Raw genomic sequence first — 19,306 nt, 5'->3', positions numbered from 1 at the left:
TTTCCCATTCTGTTGTTCTCCTTTATTTCTTTGCATTGATTGCTGAGGAAGGCTTGCTTATCTCTTCTTGCTATTCTTTGGAACTCTACATTCAGATGCTTATATCTTTCCTTTTCTCCTTTGCTTTTTGCTTCTCTTCTTTTCACAGCTATTTGTAAGGCCTCCCCAGACAGCCATTTTGCCTTTTTGCATTTCTTTTCCATGGGGATGATCTCAATCCCTGTCTCCTGTACAATGTCAGGAACCTCCATCCATAGTTCATCAGGCACAGTATCAGATCTAGTCCCTTAAATCTATTTCTCACTTCCACTGTATAATCATAAGGGATTTGATTTAGGTCATACCTGAATGGTCTAGTGGTTTTCCCTACTTTCTTCACTTTAAGTCTGAATTTGGCAATAAGGAGTTCATGATCTGAGCCACAGTCAGCTCCCGGTCTTGTTTTTTGTATAGAGCTTCTCCATCTTCGGCTGCAAAGAATATAATCAATCTGATTTCGGGGTTGACCATCTGGTGTTCAGTTCAGTTCAGTTCAGTCGCTCAGTCGTGTCTGACTCTTTGAGACCCCATGAATCACAGCACTCCAGGCCTCCCTGTCCATCACCAACTCCCAGAGTTCACTCAGACTCACGTCCATCGAGTCCGTGATGCCATCCAGCCATCTCATCCTCGGTCGTCCCCTTCTCCTCCTGCCCCCAATCCCTCCCAGCATCAGAATCTTTTCCAATAAGTCAACTCTTCCCATGAGGTGGCCAAAGTACTGGAGCTTCAGCTTTAGCATCATTCCTTCCAAAGAAATCCCAGGGCTGATCTCCTTCAGAATGGACTGGTTGGATCTCCTTGCAGTCCAAGGGACTCTCAAGAGTCTTCTCCAACACCACAGTTCAAACGCATCAATTCTTCGATGCTCAGCCTTTTTCACAGTCCAACTCTCACATCCATACATGACCCCAGGAAAAACCATAGCCTTGACTAGACGGACCTTAGTCGGCGAAGTAATGTCTCTGCTTTTGAATATGCTATTTAGGCTGGTCATAACTTTTCTTCCAAGGAGTAAGCGTCTTTTAATTTCATGGCTGCAGTCACCATCTGCAGTGATTTTGGAGCCCAAAAATAAAGTCTGACACTGTTTCCATTGTTTCCCTATCTATTTCCCATGAAGTGATGGGACTGGATGCCATGATCTTCGTTTTCTGAATGTTGAGCTTTAAGCCAACTTTTTCACTCTCCTCTTTCACTTTCATCAACAGGCTTTTTAGGTCCTCTTCACTTTCTTCCATAAAGGTGGTGTCATCTGCATATCTGAGGTTATTGATATTTCTCCCGGCAATCTTGATTCCAGCTTGTGTTTCTTCCAACCCAGTGTTTCTCATGATGTATTCTGCATAGAAGTTAAATAAGCAGGGTGACAGAATAACTCAAAAACACTCCCTTCTGAGTGCTTTGGATTGATGTGGATATCTTAGACATGCCTGTTGTTATTGTTGTTGTTTAGTTGCTCAGTTGTGTCTGATTCTTTTGTGACCCCATGGACTGTAGCCTGCCAGATTCTTCTGTCCATGGGATTTCCCAGGCAAGAATACTGGAGTGGATTGCCATTTCCTTCTCCAGGGTATCTTCCTGACCCAGGGATTGAATCTGCATCTCCTGCATTTCTGGCAGATTCTTTACTACTGACCGCCTGGGAGGCCCTAGACATTCCTAGTCAAGGTAAAAGGAATCTTACCGATTCCAGTCAGATGAGAATTCAATACAAAATTTGGGGCTAAATAATAAACACAAGAATGTGTTTTTCTAGCCCTGACTCCTGTGCCTCGGTCTCCCCTGATGACTTCTGGGAACCTTTGAGCCTCCCATCATCATTTGCTTTAGATTCTCTGTTATCTATTGCTTTTTACTTTATAGGCGTATCTAACAAAGGTGCATAAAAAAGAAAAAAAAATCTAACATTATTTTAAGCTCAGAAGGTAAGCCTTTAGCAACACTGTACAGAGAATTAGGCTCTCCTAAATTCCCAGACTCAAGCATTCCTGTTAAAAGAGGAAAACTATTACTGTATTTCTAAGAGAGGTATATATAGCCCTGTGCACCTAGAGTTTCTCTTCTGGCTCAGGAGAAGCAACAACAACAAAATCTACTTTTTCCTCTTCTTTTTTTTCCCCTTAAACTACGGAAACACAGAGAGGTAGACAGATATTGGAGATTGCCCCTGGGCTGGGCTCTCATACAGTCACACTTGCAATAGAAAGCCCTTCCCAAAGCAGTATACATCATCAAAATAATGCAAATTTAACTGCCTTAGTACAATATAGGACTTTCAGAGAGAATTTGCCGATCTTGCTTCACCCAAAATAAAATCCATTACCAGTAGAAACAAGAATTAATAGATCAATGAAAGAGAATATGAGAAGGTAAAATTAAAACATGGGTTTTAAGGACATTAATGAAATTCACCTAAGTAATTTCCCCATTTATAACAGCTTCACAACTAAACTATTATCATACTGTCTGATACAAAAGAAATAATACTTTTGCTTTGGCTCTTCCCCAAATCTGTACAGAAACCAAGGAAGCTTCATAATCACAAAATTCAGCTTCTTATTAGGCAAGTAACACATAAAAATGAACACAGAAATGACAGAAATAAAACGTCTAAGCTGGAAACTGGCTTTATTACTGTGAAATCATATGAATAATTTCTAATTGATTTGTATTGGGCAGGAACCTTATATTCCAGAAGCATGCTTGTCTATTTATCACAATATTCTATATGACATATGGAAACTAATACATTGCTTCATTAATATTTACAGTCTTTCTCTAGTCATGGCTCAGAGATATTTAACATTCTAAAACATAAGCATTGATAATTAAGTGTTTTACATTTTACTCTAATTTTTAATACTGCCAAGACTATTTAGTATAACTAACTTTTTAACTATGTACTCTTTTCTCTCTTTACCATTAGCATATCAATCAAATTTGCATTATTCTGGTTTGCTCATTTTATTAAAAGCGAATTCAGGGCACAATTGACTTTTCATTTGTTTAACAAGTGAAGAAATATTTACCCTGACAGCCATTGCATTGTAGAGATTCATCTTCATAGTGTAATATGCTAACTGTGAATCAAGAAAAAAAAAGATAGCATATATTTTAGTTTTACACAAAGACAATGCAGCCTATTTTTACATATAAAACATAAGAATCTTTATACATAATACATACTAAGAGTCCTAGGCTTAGAAAAATGAAATCAAACTTTGTATTGAAGAGATAGGCTTCCTAATACATAATGCAGGCTTAACCAGAAAAATCTATGGTAGTCAAACTAGGAGCTAATGGAGATATATGATCATAAAATGCTCTCCGCTGAGTTTGATAATCAATGGTGCTCTACTGAGAATAGAATAACAAAGCAGAAATATTCACAAGTGCTGGTGACACGTAGTATTGTATGATTTATTCACTGGGGTTCTTTTAGCCAAAACTCACAGAAACATAAAAGGAATTCATATTTCAAGACGTCTGGTTTAATGAAAAATTCAAAGAAATGCTGTCTTCAGTCGAAATCGTTCAAGGATATGGATGCAGTGATGGAACAAAATTGTGCCTTCCAACCATCTGTACAAAATGTTATGTACTTAGCTGCCTCCTGAGTAATCCTTGGGAATTTTCTTTTATTTAATATTCATTTTAACACCATAAAATCATAAATACAATGATATCATGTTATAGCAAATCCCCTGATATAATGAAGACTTCCTAAAGCCTTGGTTTCTTTCTGGTACAGACACATTTATCTATTCATATACAAATCTCTGTGACAGTAAATATTTAGCAACAGAGCTTATTTCAATGAAAATATTGCTTTAAAAAAACTTTCACATCTGTTCTTTCCATTAAAAAGATATAATTAATATAATTCATGACAGTACAATAAACATTGAAATACATTTATTTTTCCACACAAAATATAGCTTCATCCATTTTTATTTAATCAAAACTGATCAGAATAATAGAACTTGAGCCTGGATAATAGTTGTGAGGTTTCAGCAAAAATCAGAGGTAAGTGTCCTACCCTTTCATATAGGGGTTTTCTCCCCTGCAACAAACAGGAATTCATATAAAAGGGTTTCGCTGTAATTAGTATTATTCGAATTGCCTGATCTGATCCAAAGCAAATTGTCTGTGGAGAGCAGCAGGGCTGGATTATTTATCAACAGTCTGAGCAATTAGGAAACAGTTGGCTGCAATATGTTATTTACAAATGAACACAATGATGTTCCTTCATTTTAAATTCTCTTTCTTCCTTATAGCAAGCATGGCATAATTCCTGGTGTTTGAGGTGAATTTAAAATATTTACTTAAATATAGCATTTCCACAGGGCAAATATAGCCATTAAATATTTTTATACAAAAGAAACACATTGGAAGCTTTATGTTTGAAAAAGTTGGGTTCAGAAATGATATTATTTATCTTTTTTCATGCTCTTCTTCAGTTAGCAGCAGGGAGCTTTCAAGCCACAGCCCTGAGTTCAATTCCTAACCTTGCTCTTACCAGCTGGGTAGCTTGAACATGGTACTTGAAGTCTCCCAGTCTCGATTTCTATCCTCATAAAATGATACCTCACATACTTCACGAAGAATAAAATGAGATAAAGTATTTAAGGTGCAAAGCTGATGGTCATTAGGAAAGGGATTGTCACTGTTATACATTTTGTGGCTCAAAGTATATAATTTAACTACAAGTAAAATTCCAAAGAGGCTACCCTTGTAGCTCAGTCGGTAAAGAATCTGCCTGCAGTGCAGGAGACCCAGGTTCAATCCCTGGTTTGGGAATATCCCCTGGAGAAAGAAACGGCAACCCATTCCAGTATCCTTGCCTGGAAAAATCTCATGGACAGAGGAGCATGGTGGGCTGCAGTCCATGGGGTCACAAAGAGTCGGGCATGACTGAGTGACTAACACGTACTTACTTAAAATTCAAAAAGGTATAAGAAGTTAAATTTTATTCTGAATGAAGAAGAGAGAAATATGTTTGAACCTAAAGTTTAACTGGTGGCTCAGAGGTTAAAGCATCTGCCTCCAATGCGGGAGATTCGGGTTCGATCCCTGGGTTGGGAAGATTCCCTGGAGAAGGAAATGGCAACCCACTCCAGTATTCTTGCCTGGAGAATCCCATGGACTGAGGAGCCTGGTGGGCTGCAGTCCACAGGGTCACAAAGAGTTGGACACGACTGAATGACTTTACTTACCTAAAGTTTAACTAATTTTATATTTAAAAGGTAGAAAAGTACTTTGATTCTAAATTATCATTCTTATATGAAGCCCAGATTGATGTTACATTTATTCTTAATTTTTAGTCCAGATGCTTCAGATGAAACACAGCATTTGAACACTGAATTAACCACTTGTTCACTATATTGGCTTTGTTATGTCACCTAGCTCAATTTTTACAAGGCTTCTAAAATTTTTTCTGGAAGTTGTTTTCCTTTAAAAGCAATTTTCTGAGTGCTTAATATCCATGTGGACCTTTCAGACAGGGCTGCTATTTGATGGGAATGGATCTGTGATATTGATGGGAGCATATTTCGTATTTGAGTTTCTTTTTTTTCTACCAGGTGAATTACAGCATGGAGTGAGGGTGGGGATAAATGAGAAACACTCTCTTACAGGTCAAGTGATATTCAAAACTCACCATATCAGGTCCCAATTTTGTTCTCCAATTATCTCTCGCCATTGTCGTTTTGTAGTCGCTAAGTCATGTCTGACTCTTTGCAACCCCATGGACAGTAGCCCTCCAGGCTCCTCTGTCCTTGGGATTCTTCAGGCAAGAATACTTGAGTGGGTTGCCATGTCCTCCTCCAGGGGATCTTCTTGACTCAGGGATGGTACCCAGGTCTCCTGCACTGGTGGGCAGATATTTACCACTGAGCCACAGGGAAGCCCATCTCTCACCAGGCCACTCCTTTAAACCTCAATCTGATAAAATTATCATCTTTTCTTCACTTCCACACTCACACTACTCCCTTTGCCTGAAACGTCTTATCATTCTTTTCTAACTGATCAAATTCTCTGTTTTTCTTGCAAGCATTTACAGGAGAAACCACCTTTTCTCCCCTACTCCAAGAAGCAGCTGGCATTCTCTCAGCTCCAGTGGATACCTACCTGCAAAGCAGTTCAGACCAGGAGGAAGTACTCCTGGAAAAACCACAACCACAATAAAAACCCAAAGAACAAACAAACAGAAAAACCTCACTGTTAACTCTCAAACTTATTACATTTGTTGTTTTCCCTCCATTTTTGGAGTTGTCAATCCTCTTCAGGTACACGCTTCCTTTCCTCCATGTTGCCTCCCTGCCCTGCTCCAATAAACCAAGCAAAAGATCTTACTCTTTACAACTCCAGCTGTTACCGTGAGACTTTTCAAATCCATGTATCCACAACACACACAAATACTTGTTCTCACAACTGCCCCGTCTTTCTCAGTCCCAATGCTGTCCACTTACTTTCATAGCCATGTTCCAGACTCTGGGAACTAGATATGTTCCACCTCTTAAGTCTTAAACTCAGCAAATTCTCCTCCTTAAATCCCCGCTGCCTTAATTTCTAATAAAGGTTTTTCCATCTAGTTTAGACAGACCTAGGACAGGTACTTCCTCTTCCTCAGTTTCAAGTTCCTTTTTCACATATTTTTATATACAACAGCTATATTATTATTTTGCTACATAAACATACCATAAATTAACCAATCTTTTCTGTTACTGTTGAGCCTTTAGGTTGGAGGCCAGGAAAATCTGAGTTTCAAATGCTCAATCATTTTCAAAAACAGAAAGTGATGCATATTTATAATAAATTTAAGTGATGTGTGTGTTTGTGTGTTCTGTTGTGTCCGACTCTTTTGTGACCCCATGGGCTGTAGCCCACAAGGCTCCTCTGTCCATGGGATTTCCCAGCCAAGAATACTGGAGTGGGTTGCCATTTCCTCCTCCAGGTGATCTTCCCGACTCAGGGATCAAACCCACATCTTCTGCATCTCCAGCACTGGCAGGCTGGTTCTTTACCACTGAGTACCCGAGAAGCCTAAATTTGAATGATGCATCTACATAAACCTGACCAGATCAACCGGCTTTATTTGCTAGGCCAGGCAATACAGTGGAACTATCTACAGCAAAGTGATGACACTGGAAATTTGAGAAGCCATGCACATATGGATAACAGATCTGGGGAGCCTGTGCCTTTGTTATTTTCCACATCAGCGCCATCCTCATTTTATAATTTTGAGTATGATCATTAAAATGATTTATTATCAAATAATCGTGAGTATTTTGTGCATATGCTTTTCCTTGTTCACTGGCCACTGATAGCAATACGGTCATTATCAACAGCTGATTGTTAAAATAACCTTTCTTCTTCCACCACACACAAAAAATTAAAAGCCAATTATATTGCTTCTCAAAGTTAATATATCTTTAAAAGCAAGTAAACTAAACTTGTATTCATATAATTATAATGAAAATGTTAGTAAAGTTTTAAATTAATATTAGGAAGTCAGAGTCTTAAGTTATCCGGTCTTTCATATTTAAAATGCCAGATCCTGAGGGGGAAAAATAGATTATGTTTCAGCTTTCTGCTCTAACATTAAAGAGAGATAAATGTTGCCTTGATGTATAACTGACTTGAAAGCCCTGCAAACAGATTTGTAAAATGAGTTAGGCTATATATGGTACTTTCATTCATCTAATGAAAAGAAATAAAATATCTGTACAAGCAACCATGTCAGTCTCACCAGTTTTAAAAATAATGACCAAAATTTTATGCATTTTTACTATCTATTAAAAAACAAACCTGCTGGTATTTATCATGACATCACATAATGAGAGTCGACAGTAGATGATATCCTTTGTTCCATTTAAAGCTAACAGAATTTTTCTATTTTTACTTTTCTAAATATTAATCAAATACAAAAACTTCGTAAGAAGAACAGTAAAATGATAAGAAGTATATATGGATTGTGAGCGTTTTGGCAATAACGTTATTTTTATAATTTGGAAGATAATTATTTTTTAATGAGAGTTATTTTTATAAATTAAATGGTTCTATCATAGGTTAGTAATATTACTTTAACAAAAAGTTATAATCAAGTTCTGTTAATATGGTGGCCATATATGTTATTTACTGAATGAGCTCAATTTAAAAACATAACATTGAGCTGTTTAAATCTATAGTTTTATATATATATACACACACATATATTTATCTCATGACAATGTATATAGAATTACTCATGTATATTAGGATAGCTGCTTTCAGAGTGTATACTTGATATTAAACACAATATAAACTATGTAATGGTAGAATATGGGTGGGCTTCCTATAGGTGGCACTAGTGGTAAAGAACCCACCTGCTCAATGCAGGAGACATAAGACACGCGGGTTCGATCCCTGGGTCAGGAAGATCCCCTGGAGGAGGACACGGCAACCTACTCCATTACACTTGCCTAAGAATCCCATGGACAGAGGAGCCTGGAAGGCTACAGTCTATGGAGCTGCAAACAGTTGAACACAACTGAAGTGACTTAGCAGGAATGGTAAGAGGAAATTGAAAAGGATAACAAGATGTATACAGTTGCCCTGTATAGGTTATATTGGTGAATTCACTCAGATAACACTCAAAGTGCTAGTTTCCCAAAAGAGACAGATGATATATTTCAACATTATTCTGGTACTATCATCTACAGAAATGACTGTATTCACGTCACCATTTATGAAACAAAACAAGGAGTGGTAAAGACGGGCTACTTAGAACATTATGCAGTTGAAAACAAGAAGGGCACCAAAACAGTAGGACCAGCTGAGTACCCAGTGGAAAGAGCAGGCTGCAGTGAAACCACAGCAGGAATCCAGCAGGCCTGAGCACACACACCGGGTGACTGGAAATCCACTGCTAACAGAAAAGAAGAGTCAGAGCACATCCTTATCAACAGGGAAGATTTTCAAGGTTATGAATCAATAGTCCTCAGTTCTTCAGATGGACAAATTTGGGTTATGCTGCCAGATAAAGCATTATAAAAGTCAGCAGGAAGACCTGAAATGGAGATTGAAAATTAAAATAAACAAAATAAGCTGTCATCCAGGAAGGAAAAAGGAATCAAATCACAAAGGAAAATTGAAATGGTTCTGTTATGTCGGGTCAGTGAGGGAATGATAGTGGAGAATGCATAACACTTCAGGACTGGATAAGTCAGCTGGTGTTCCTTTGAAAATTATGTAAAAGCTGGATGGAAATATTTTGGTATAGTAGAATTTTAAGGGAGAATTTTAAGGTTCTGTTTTAAAATATAGAACCCATCTAAAATAGAGATCCTAGGATTTCTGACTTTCCACAATTTACTTTCTGTTTGACCTTTGCCACATGTGAGACTGTTGATAACTCCAAGATTTCTAACAGTTTTCTCCTTTGGTTCCTGTGATATTGTGTCTCTGCTTTTCTGTTTATTATCTACCTATAATTCCCTTCCTCTACCTAAATCCTACTAATGCATTCCATAAGCCTCAATTCTTGGCCCTCTGCTCTACTGTTCAGACACTTTTCCATCAGGTAGAAAATCCTGCCATCTTATACTGATGGCTCTAAAACCTTTATCTCCAGTTCTGACTCTTCAGCTAAAAGTTCTCTTTAATAAGCATTTGTTCAGTGCTAATTATAATGTGCCAGCCACTCTGCTGAGAGATAGCAAAGTCGCCTTACAAGATACCACCACATGGAGGTGTCCTAACATCATCACAGACTCAAAATCTCAGAATTTCATTTTGTAAAAGCTTCACTGAATGTCCAACTCAGAATGTTTTCTTATCAACATCCATGCTTTTGTTGTCATTACAATCATTAATCAGCTTTGCTGAGAAAAAAAAAAAGAAAGAAAGAATGCAGCCATCTCAGTAGCTTATAAAACAAAATGCTTATTTCTCACTCACATTACCTGTGGGCTAAGCTTCCCTGTGGCTATAGTCCACAACACATGGCTTAGCCCAAAACCAATGCAATGGGGAGGAATCACTCCTTTACAAGGAAGGGGGTAGGGAAGAATTTTTGGCACACATGAATACTACCCACCTGCTGTGTTGGCCATAGTGAGGTCTCCAACTTATGTCCCTATGAGTAATTAATTTATCCAGTTAGCAAAAGATTCTGCAGGCTTTCTATATAACATTTACTGTGATCGTTTGAGATATTATAACTAGAACAGTCATTGCCTCTCAGGAGGTCCCAGTCAAATGAGAGACGTCAGTAAACAACCAGATCACAGTGACACGAATACCTACAGGAGCAAAGCCTGAGGAAGGCACACCTCCTACCATTCCACACTCAACCTCAGGAGATCAGGGAAGGACAATCTTTAAGTAAAGTCTTGAGGCATGAGTAGGCATTCAGACCAATAGGAAGCAGTCAGAGTGAAGAAGGGCATCCAGGCAAAGTAAATAGCATTTGCAAGAAGCCTGTAGGGCACAGCATAACTTAGCAACGGCAAATGGTTTATTTACAATGTTGTGTTAGTTTTAGGTGTGCGGCAAGGTGCATCAGGTATGCATACCCATATATCCACTCTTTGTTTAGATTGTTTTTCCCATAAATAGGTCATTAGAGAGTATTAAAGTAGAGTTCTCTGTGCTATACAGTAGGTTCTTATTAGTTATCTCTTTTATATATAGTAGTGAATAGAGTATATTTATACAGATGTAGCAAGAAGTAAGGGTAAATAAGAAGGGATCATGAGACAATGAAAATCCACCATGTCATGTCAAAGAGTGTGAATTTTACAGTGTTCTACGACGAGGACTGTAGGCATGGGAGTAAAATTACTCTTGATTCCTAGTTTAGGTCGGAATCAAGAGACTTTTCTGAGGGACAATGCCAAGCAGTTGATGACTGAAAGGAGATAGAAGGTGGGGAAAAGAGTGTGGCGAGGAGTCGAGAATGAGATTGGATTTCTGGCTGAATGGCTGTGTCATTTACTTGAATAAAGGTATACAGAAGGAGGAATAACTTTGGAGTGCCTCAGGGACCTCCAGAAAAAGATTTTTAGAAGGTAGGTAGCATAGGCAATGGCACCCCACTCCAGTACTCTTGCCTGGAAAATCCCATGGGTGGAGGAGCCTGGTGGGCTGCAGTCCATGGGGTCGCGAAGAGTCGGACACGACTGAGCGACTTCACTTTCACTTTTCACTTTCATGCATTGGAGAAGGAAATGGCAACCTACTCCAGTGTTCTTGCCTGGAGAATCCCAGGGATGGGGATTCTCAATCCCCGGTGGGCTGCCGTCTATGGGGTCGCACAGAGTCAGACACGACTGAAGCAACTTAGCAGCAGCAGCATATGGATATACAGGGATCAGAAACTGGGAACTTTAGTCCCATCTTTTAAACTCCTTGAGTCTCCATGTCTTTATCTATAAGAAGAAGATAGAACACCTGCATTTTCTACTTGACAGACTATTACTGGAAAATATGAAGCAATGAGTGTAAAACATGTTTTTAAACAAGAAAGGCCCTTAAAAGTATAGGAAATTATTTGATAAAAGTCACATTCAGCTCCTACCAATGTTCTGCTAGTCCTCAACCTCTCTCCCGCCACCTATATCAACATCCTCAACATTTCCTGTTACACCATGCACATTCCCAGTTTCAAACCTTCATTCACGTGGTTCCTAATTGAAATATCCTTGCCTCTCCCCAACCTATAGTTTCCTGATCCCCAGAGGTTCAGCATAAATCTCACCACTTTGACCTTCAGAGATAACATTAACTTCCTACCTGAGTGCTTATTATCTGCCTGTGTGTGTTTGGTGGGGGAGTACCTTTTAAATTGACTTGCCTTTTTAATTAATTTTCTGTATTTAATAGATAATATATTCACATTGTTTAAAATTCAAAACCTACCAAAGGGTTTACAGTAAAAAGTCTATTTCTTATGCTTAGTCCTGAAGTACTCGGTTCTCTTCTCCTCCAGGCAATTAATATCATTTTCCTGTGATCCTTCCTTAGAAAAGCAAATTAAAATCAGTGTCTTTCAGATCATGCCCTCCTGGCTCAGATGACAACAGAGGCCACAAGGAAAGAGACCAACAAATTCTGTTTCCAGTTTCCAAAATAGCTGTACTGTTTGCACCTGTTTTTAGCACACAGGGATTAAAAAGTTTGCTAAATTTTAGTTAAGGGGGAGTTCTATTGCAAAAGTTTTAAAATCACTAGTTATATCATTCATTTTATAAGCTAATATATAGTATATGGCATTATTACTATTATTGTATGCAGCTGTTAGGCAAAAAAATATTATGCAGAATAAATTTAGAAATGGTGGTTTAAAGATAGCTGATATAGGACTATATGTGTGACAATGTATACTAATGTGCGTGACAGGATAATTAACATAGATTCAAACACTATCCATAATTCATGCCCCACTCCCAACTCACAAGAGTAGCAGGTCCTTTCATGCATTTTTGCTTCAGTCAGTTTATATGTGACTGTCCATCCCCAGCTTTGCTCCCCTAAAACCTGAGCTCTGAGAAATCATAGTGATGGAGTGGGGAACATTAATGGAAGAAACATGGGCAGAAAAAGAGAAATAATGAAGAAAATATCCCACATGCCTGGGAAAGAGTGGGGCATTAACTTTTTGTAATAATACAGTCCATCGAGTCCGTGATGCCATCCAGCCATCTCATCCTCTGTCGTCCCCTTCTCCTCCTGCCCCCAATCCCTCCCAGCATCAGAGTCCTTTCCAATGAGTCAACTTCGCATGAGGTGGCCAAAGTACTGGAGTTTCAGCTTTAGCATCATTCCTTCCAAAGAAATCCCAGGGCTGATCTCCTTCAGAATGGACTGGGTGGATCTCCTTGCAGTCCAAGGGACTCTCAAGAGTCTTCTCCAACACCACAGTTCAAAAGCATCAATTCTTCGGCGCTCAGCTTTCTTCACAGTCCAACTCTCACATCCATACATGACCACGGGAAAAACCATAGCCTTGACTAGACGGAACTTTGTTGGCAAAGTAATGTCTCTGCTTTTGAATATGCTGTCTAGGTTGGTCATAACTTTTCTTCTAAGGAGTAAGCGTCTTTTAATTTCATGTCTGCAGTCACCATCTGCAGTGATTTTGGAGCCCCCAAAAATAAAGTCTGACACTGTTTCCACTGTTTCCCCACCTATTTCCCAGGAAGTGATGGGACCAGATGCCATGATCTTCGTTTTCTGAATGTTGAGCTTGAAGCCAACTTTTTCACTCTCCTCTTTCACTTTCATCAAGAGGCTCTTTAGTTCCTCTTCACTTTCTGCCATAAGGGTAGTGTCATCTGCATATCCGAGGTTATTGCTATTTCTCCCGGCAATCTTGATTGCAGCTTGTGCTTCTTCCAGCCCAGCGTTTCTCATGATGAACTCTGCATATAAGTTAAATAAGCAGGGTGACAATATACAGCCTTGACGTACTCCTTTTCCTATTTGGAACCAGTCTGTTGTTCCATGTCCAGTTCTAACTGTTGCTTCCTGACCTGCATACAGGTTTCTCAAGAGGCAGGTCAGGTGGTCTGGTATTTCCATCTCTTTCAGAATTTTCCACAGTGTATTGTGATCCACACAGTCAAAGGCTTTGGCATAGTCAATAAAGCAGAAATAGATGTTTTTCTGAAACTCTCTTGCTTTTTTGATGATCCAACAGATGTTGGCAGTTTGATCTCTGGTTCCTCTGCCTTTTCTAAAACCAGCTTGAACATCAGGGAGTTCACGGTTCACGTATTGCTGAAGCCTGGCTTGGAGAATTTTGAGGATTACTTTACTAGCATGTGAGATGAGTGCAATTGTGCGGTACTTTGAGCATTCTTAAGTATATAAAATGCTTAGTACAATATTTCACTCTCACTAGTCAGCCAGTAAATGGCAGCTATTTTAATCTCATTTAGTAATTATATGCCAAGATCAGATTATGTTATTTACTGAGATATTTATGTTAGGTACTATGCACACAATGGCAAAAACAGGTAAATAAGTAAAATAGATATGTTCAAAAACACCGTACAGGTTATCAGATTTAAAAACCATCAAGAACCAATTTAACTGAGGAAAATTTCCATTTTTTTTCAAGAACCCAAAGATAATTAGATCCAAATCTGGAGAATAACTTGGTGATCATGCTGAGTGACATTCTTTGTGATCCAGTCGAGACCCTAAAGTAACAAAACAAATTTTCTTGGGTGGCTCATTACTTGAACTTTTAAAGATATTTTTTTCAGCAACTCCAATATCATTAGAACAAATATAGATTCCAAAGTTGAATATTTTGACAACAGTCACTGAAATGTATACATTTTCATATGCTTGATTAAAAGGAGATGTCAATCATTCATAACCATCTGGATGGTGACTTGTGAGTAGAAATAGCAGCATGAAAGTTAAGTCGGTAATGTTCAAGGAATGCCATACGCATAAGTATACGCTACAGCCTTTTCTACACAAAGACATAGATCTCGTGATGAATGATAATGAATAATGAGGCTAAAGACGCTCATTATTCCATAGAAAACAACTTAATTTTTGATCATTCTGTTTAAGTAACCTGACTCTATTAAAAATTGATTTGCAGGAGCTCCCACTCACCAAATCTGGGAAAATTTGAGCAGCAAACCAATTAGTGATAATTTATTATAATCCATTAAACAAAATAGGAACTCATGAGTTAACTGTTACAAACAAATGAATGAATGAATAAAGAGGAAAAAGTCTCTTTCTTATACGAAAATGCCAACAAGAAAATGTGGAAGAAATGACAGGGTTAGGAAAATCACTATTTGACAAATTTAATAATTCTTACTCTAGTACGAATCATAATGACATGGTAAATCTAGAATAAAAAATTTTGGTGATGAAGAAGATATATACCCAGTCTTAAAACACTGCCTCTTAAGACAAAAATAGCAAATCTAAAAGTGTGAGAGATACTACCTTAAATTATCAAATTTAGCATCAACTGCCATGAGACAAACTGACATCATATGGTTCCTAATATGATGTATTGACATGTATTGTAATATAAAATGTCTAACCTCACTAACAATGAAGAAACATAAACCAAAACTGAGGAATAATATAAAAAATAATTATTCTATACTCTTCAAGAATAAAGGTCATGGAAAGCATAGATAGACCAAACACATTAAAGGTAACTATGGAGAAACAACAACTAAATACAATGTGAAACGCTGGTTTATTCCCTGGAAAAGATGTGTTTGCTATAAGTTAAATCATTAGGACAATCAGTGAAATATGAATAGAATCTAAAGAACAGACAGTTGATTTGTACAGATGTCAGTTTCCTGATTTTGATCATTTTAATATGGTTATGTAGAAAATATCCACTGATGAATTGAGAGGTAAGGGACACTTTCTATAACTTTGTTAACAGCAGTGGAAAAAAACACAGAAATACAAATAGAGAGGTAAAAGAAAATTATATAGTATAGTTGTACACTTGAATATAAGAATATAGGAGAATTAAGAATAATTCTTAGGAGATAATAGGAGAAATTAAGGATATAGGAGAAATTAAGACTATAGGAAAATTCCTTGTCCTATTTTTGCAACATTTCTATAAATGTGAAATTATTTCAAAATTTAAAAATCACTTTGTAAGTAGCCTTAAATGACATAAGAGATTAGTGTTCTAGACAAGAAAACCCAGGCTAACAATTCATGACATTAATGAGATATCCTTTTGTTTGTTGCAGACATGTAAGTGAGCTATTCAACCAGGTAAATTAAAAGAATAAAATTTTCCTTGGTATTAGTGGATTCTTAAAATCTGAAGTGACATATATTAATTAACTGGGAATATATAGTATTAAACAGGAACTTAACAGAATTATGGTATTTAGAGAATCTATCACTAAAATAGGTTCCCCAGTAGGGACATCAGATCTACTCTATAAAAACATCAGTGATTTTAAACCTAGCTGTGAGAGAGATCCAATACTTGTAAAAAATTGTGCCAGCATCTTAAAAAAAAAAATACTTTATTTCATGAAATCTAAAGTATTAGGCTCTTCTCTAAACAGTTCCTTTATTTTATTAACATGTTTTACAATTTTCTCACCAAAGGTGAATACATTATTTTTTTAACTTTTAATTGGAGGATAATTGCTTTACAACGTTTTGTTAGTTTCTGCCACACATCAACATGAATCTGCCATAGGTATACATATGCCTGGCATGCTGCAGTTCATGGGGTCACAAAGAGATGGACATGATTGAGTGACTGAACAATAACAATACATATATTCCCTCCCTTTATTATTTAGTTGTCTACTTATTTTTTCTTTTCTCCCTCTATATCTTCTAACTTCATTTAAATGCCTCTAATAAAGAATGAATTAAGAAAAAATTTAAACTATTATAGTGGAAAGCATAACAAATCAGAAAATTAGTGAAGGAGGAGAATGATTAGAAACCTCCTCATTTTATACCAAAAAATTATTTTTCCTAATTTCTAAAATCTCTGAACTGAAGTGTAAGTTGGCATGTTATCTCATACTTCTGCAAGTCTATTGGTGGGTATAGATGATTGTGTTACGCTACGTTTATTAAGGTAAATCTTCAAAATCTCCCAAGAGTCAATCAAAGGGAATGATAAGTAGCACAGAGAGAAACTGCCTTACATTTTTCCTTTGCAGAATTAATTTGGGGCACTTTAACCAATGTTTACTAACTGTTTGGTGAGCCAGAGATTAGTCTAAATGTTGGTGGACTAAAAATGAACAAGCTACAATGCTTACTCTGAAAAACCTCACCATCTAGAAAATGGAAAGGATCTTCAGCAAATAAGTACATACAAATACATATGCTGTAAAGAGTACTTTAACAAAAATAAAATATCTGATATAGTTTGGGTACAAAGAAGTTAGTCATCAATTTTTCACGGAAAAATCAGCAACATCTTCTCAGAAGTCTCATTCTAAAAATTAAGCTCAATTTTGTTCTCCTACAAATATTATCAGTAACTCTAAAACTACTATAAATGTGACCGATGTGAATAAATTACAATAAATTATATAATCCAAATGCTAACATATATAAATTTCAGAATATTTACCTTCACGATTGCTTGATATTGTTGTCTGCCTAAGTAACCTCTCCATTGTTTCTGAATAATTGTTGCTACTCTGTGTAAATACCTAGGTAGAAAATATGCTTATTAGTATGCTTTCATTGAAACAATGATATATTTTCAATTTCTGCCTAGAACATTCCTTTCCACATATTCAAGAAATCAAATTCAAAGACAAGTTTATGCGTACTTTTAAAGACAGTATGGAGGTTCTCCAAAAAACTAAAAATATAACTACCATATGATCCAGCAATCCATCCCTGGGTATATATCTGAAGAAAACAACAACACTAATTTTAAAAGATAAATGCACCCTAATATTCATAGCAGTATTACTTACAATTACCAAGATGGAAGCAACTTATGTGTTCATCAAAAGATGAATGGATAGAGAAGATACTATATATTTTATATACAAACACACACACACTACAATATTGCTCAGCTATAAAAAAGAATGAAATTTTGCCATTTCCAACAACATGGCTGGAACTGGAGAGTATTATGCTTAGGGAAATTAGTAAGACAGAGAAAGCCAAATACTATATATTATCACTTATACATAAAATCTAAAAAATAAAACAAGCTAGTGAAAGTCAAAAATAAAAGCAAAAGAAGAATTTCAGACATAGAGAATGAACTAATCATTGGGGAGAGGAAAGGGGGGAAATAGACAGAGGTAGGGAATTAAGAGGGAATACTATGTATAAAATAAATAAGCTACAGAGATATACTACAGCACAGGGAATATACTCAATGTTTTATAACCACGTGCTGTGCTTAGTTGCTCAGTTGTGTATGACTCTGCAAACCCATGGACTGAAGCCCGCCAGGCTCCTTTGTCCAAGGGGATTTTCCAGCAAGAATATTGGAATGGGATGCCGTGCCCTCCTCTAGGGGATCTTCCCAACCCAGGGATTGAATGCAACTTTCCCGCATTGAAGGTGGATTCTTTACCTTCTGAGCCACCAGGATGGAATATAATCTATAAAAATTGTGCATCACTATGAAACTAATTGAGTAAATTACTTAAAAAAATAAATCAAAAGTAAATTAAGAAGAAGAATATAATGAAAGACTATAACACAGGCCATAGTGACATGTTGAGAAATAAGCCAGGCAATATTGATGTGAATCACTACAAGTACTTTGAAATAATTCCTGAAGTCAAGAAACACTTTCCTTTTTCATACTCATGTTCCTCAGTCTATCCCAAGTAATGTCATTTTAGTCTGTTGAATTAAAAAATACTCTGCTGTCATGTTCCTATTTGGCATAGTGGCCAAAAGAGAAACCTCATCTTCCTCCTTTTACTTCCATGTCTGGCTCCTACTAGTTAATATAAGAAAGACTACAGTATAACCCCTAGCTCACCAGCTGACTTATAATGGACTAGTCATATTCTTTCTCCACCTCACCAAGGGCAATATTTTTCAGAACTGATGAGAAACTGAAGGAAATCTGAGCACTGAAGAAAAAGTGGAAACAGTTAAGATAGGGATCAACTTTGGTCTCTCTGTACTCAGAATGGTATCATTTTGGCACCATTTGTCTTTATTTACCAACATGTTGGAGAGGATTGGAATAGTCTCTGTTTTGTTTCATTTTGCTCTGTTTTTCTTTCTTACCAGTCAATAAATTCATTGCTATGAAAATAAAGGTTCAGTCATTTGTCACATCCTATGGAACCTGCAGAAAATAATCTGATCAAGTATCCTTATAACATTGAGAATTTTCCAGCGATATGGTTAATATCATTTGGTATTTTGATACATAAGAAACAAGGAGCAAAAAGAGCTGTCTTTAAAGGACATCATATAAGTTATTAACTTCCTTACAAGTAAAAAAAAATATTTGCAATGAGAACTACATGAATAAATTACATTTTCTAAGGAGTATATTTTTATGGTACATCTGAGGTTTCCATGGAAAAATCAATATACCTGATATATGCTCGAACTTGACATCCTCGAAACCAGCTCTGGATTTTAACTGCTGCATCATTCTCCTTTTTTCGAAATACATCCACAACACTAAAAACAAATTTTTTTAAAGCATTTCATTAGTAACTAATATAATTATAAAGCAAATCAACCTGTTAAACTTAATTTTTAACTTATTCCAAAAGGATAATTATAATTCAAA

The 19,306-nt window shown here is 36.8% G+C and overlaps 1 protein-coding gene across 4 annotated transcripts in view; it reads right to left on the bottom strand.

The window, feature by feature from the left end:
• SPATA17 (spermatogenesis associated 17) overlaps positions 1 to 19,306 on the bottom strand; it is a 250,526-nt gene that overhangs the window by 199,222 nt on the left and 31,998 nt on the right. For all 4 annotated transcript variants that reach the window (XM_069544611.1, XM_069544612.1, XM_069544609.1 and 1 more), the window contains exons 2-4: positions 19,105 to 19,194; positions 17,147 to 17,228; positions 3,072 to 3,122 (exon numbers count right to left, since the gene is read on the bottom strand). In XM_069544611.1, the coding sequence (XP_069400712.1) occupies positions 3,072 to 3,122; positions 17,147 to 17,228; positions 19,105 to 19,194 (223 nt within the window). The remainder of the gene's footprint in view (positions 1 to 3,071; positions 3,123 to 17,146; positions 17,229 to 19,104; positions 19,195 to 19,306) is intronic.

The sequence above is a fragment of the Ovis canadensis genome, chromosome 12 (assembly GCF_042477335.2).
Source record: "Ovis canadensis isolate MfBH-ARS-UI-01 breed Bighorn chromosome 12, ARS-UI_OviCan_v2, whole genome shotgun sequence".
In the NCBI taxonomy this organism is placed as follows: domain Eukaryota; kingdom Metazoa; phylum Chordata; class Mammalia; order Artiodactyla; family Bovidae; genus Ovis; species Ovis canadensis.
This window is presented reverse-complemented; position numbering and strand designations above follow the sequence as displayed.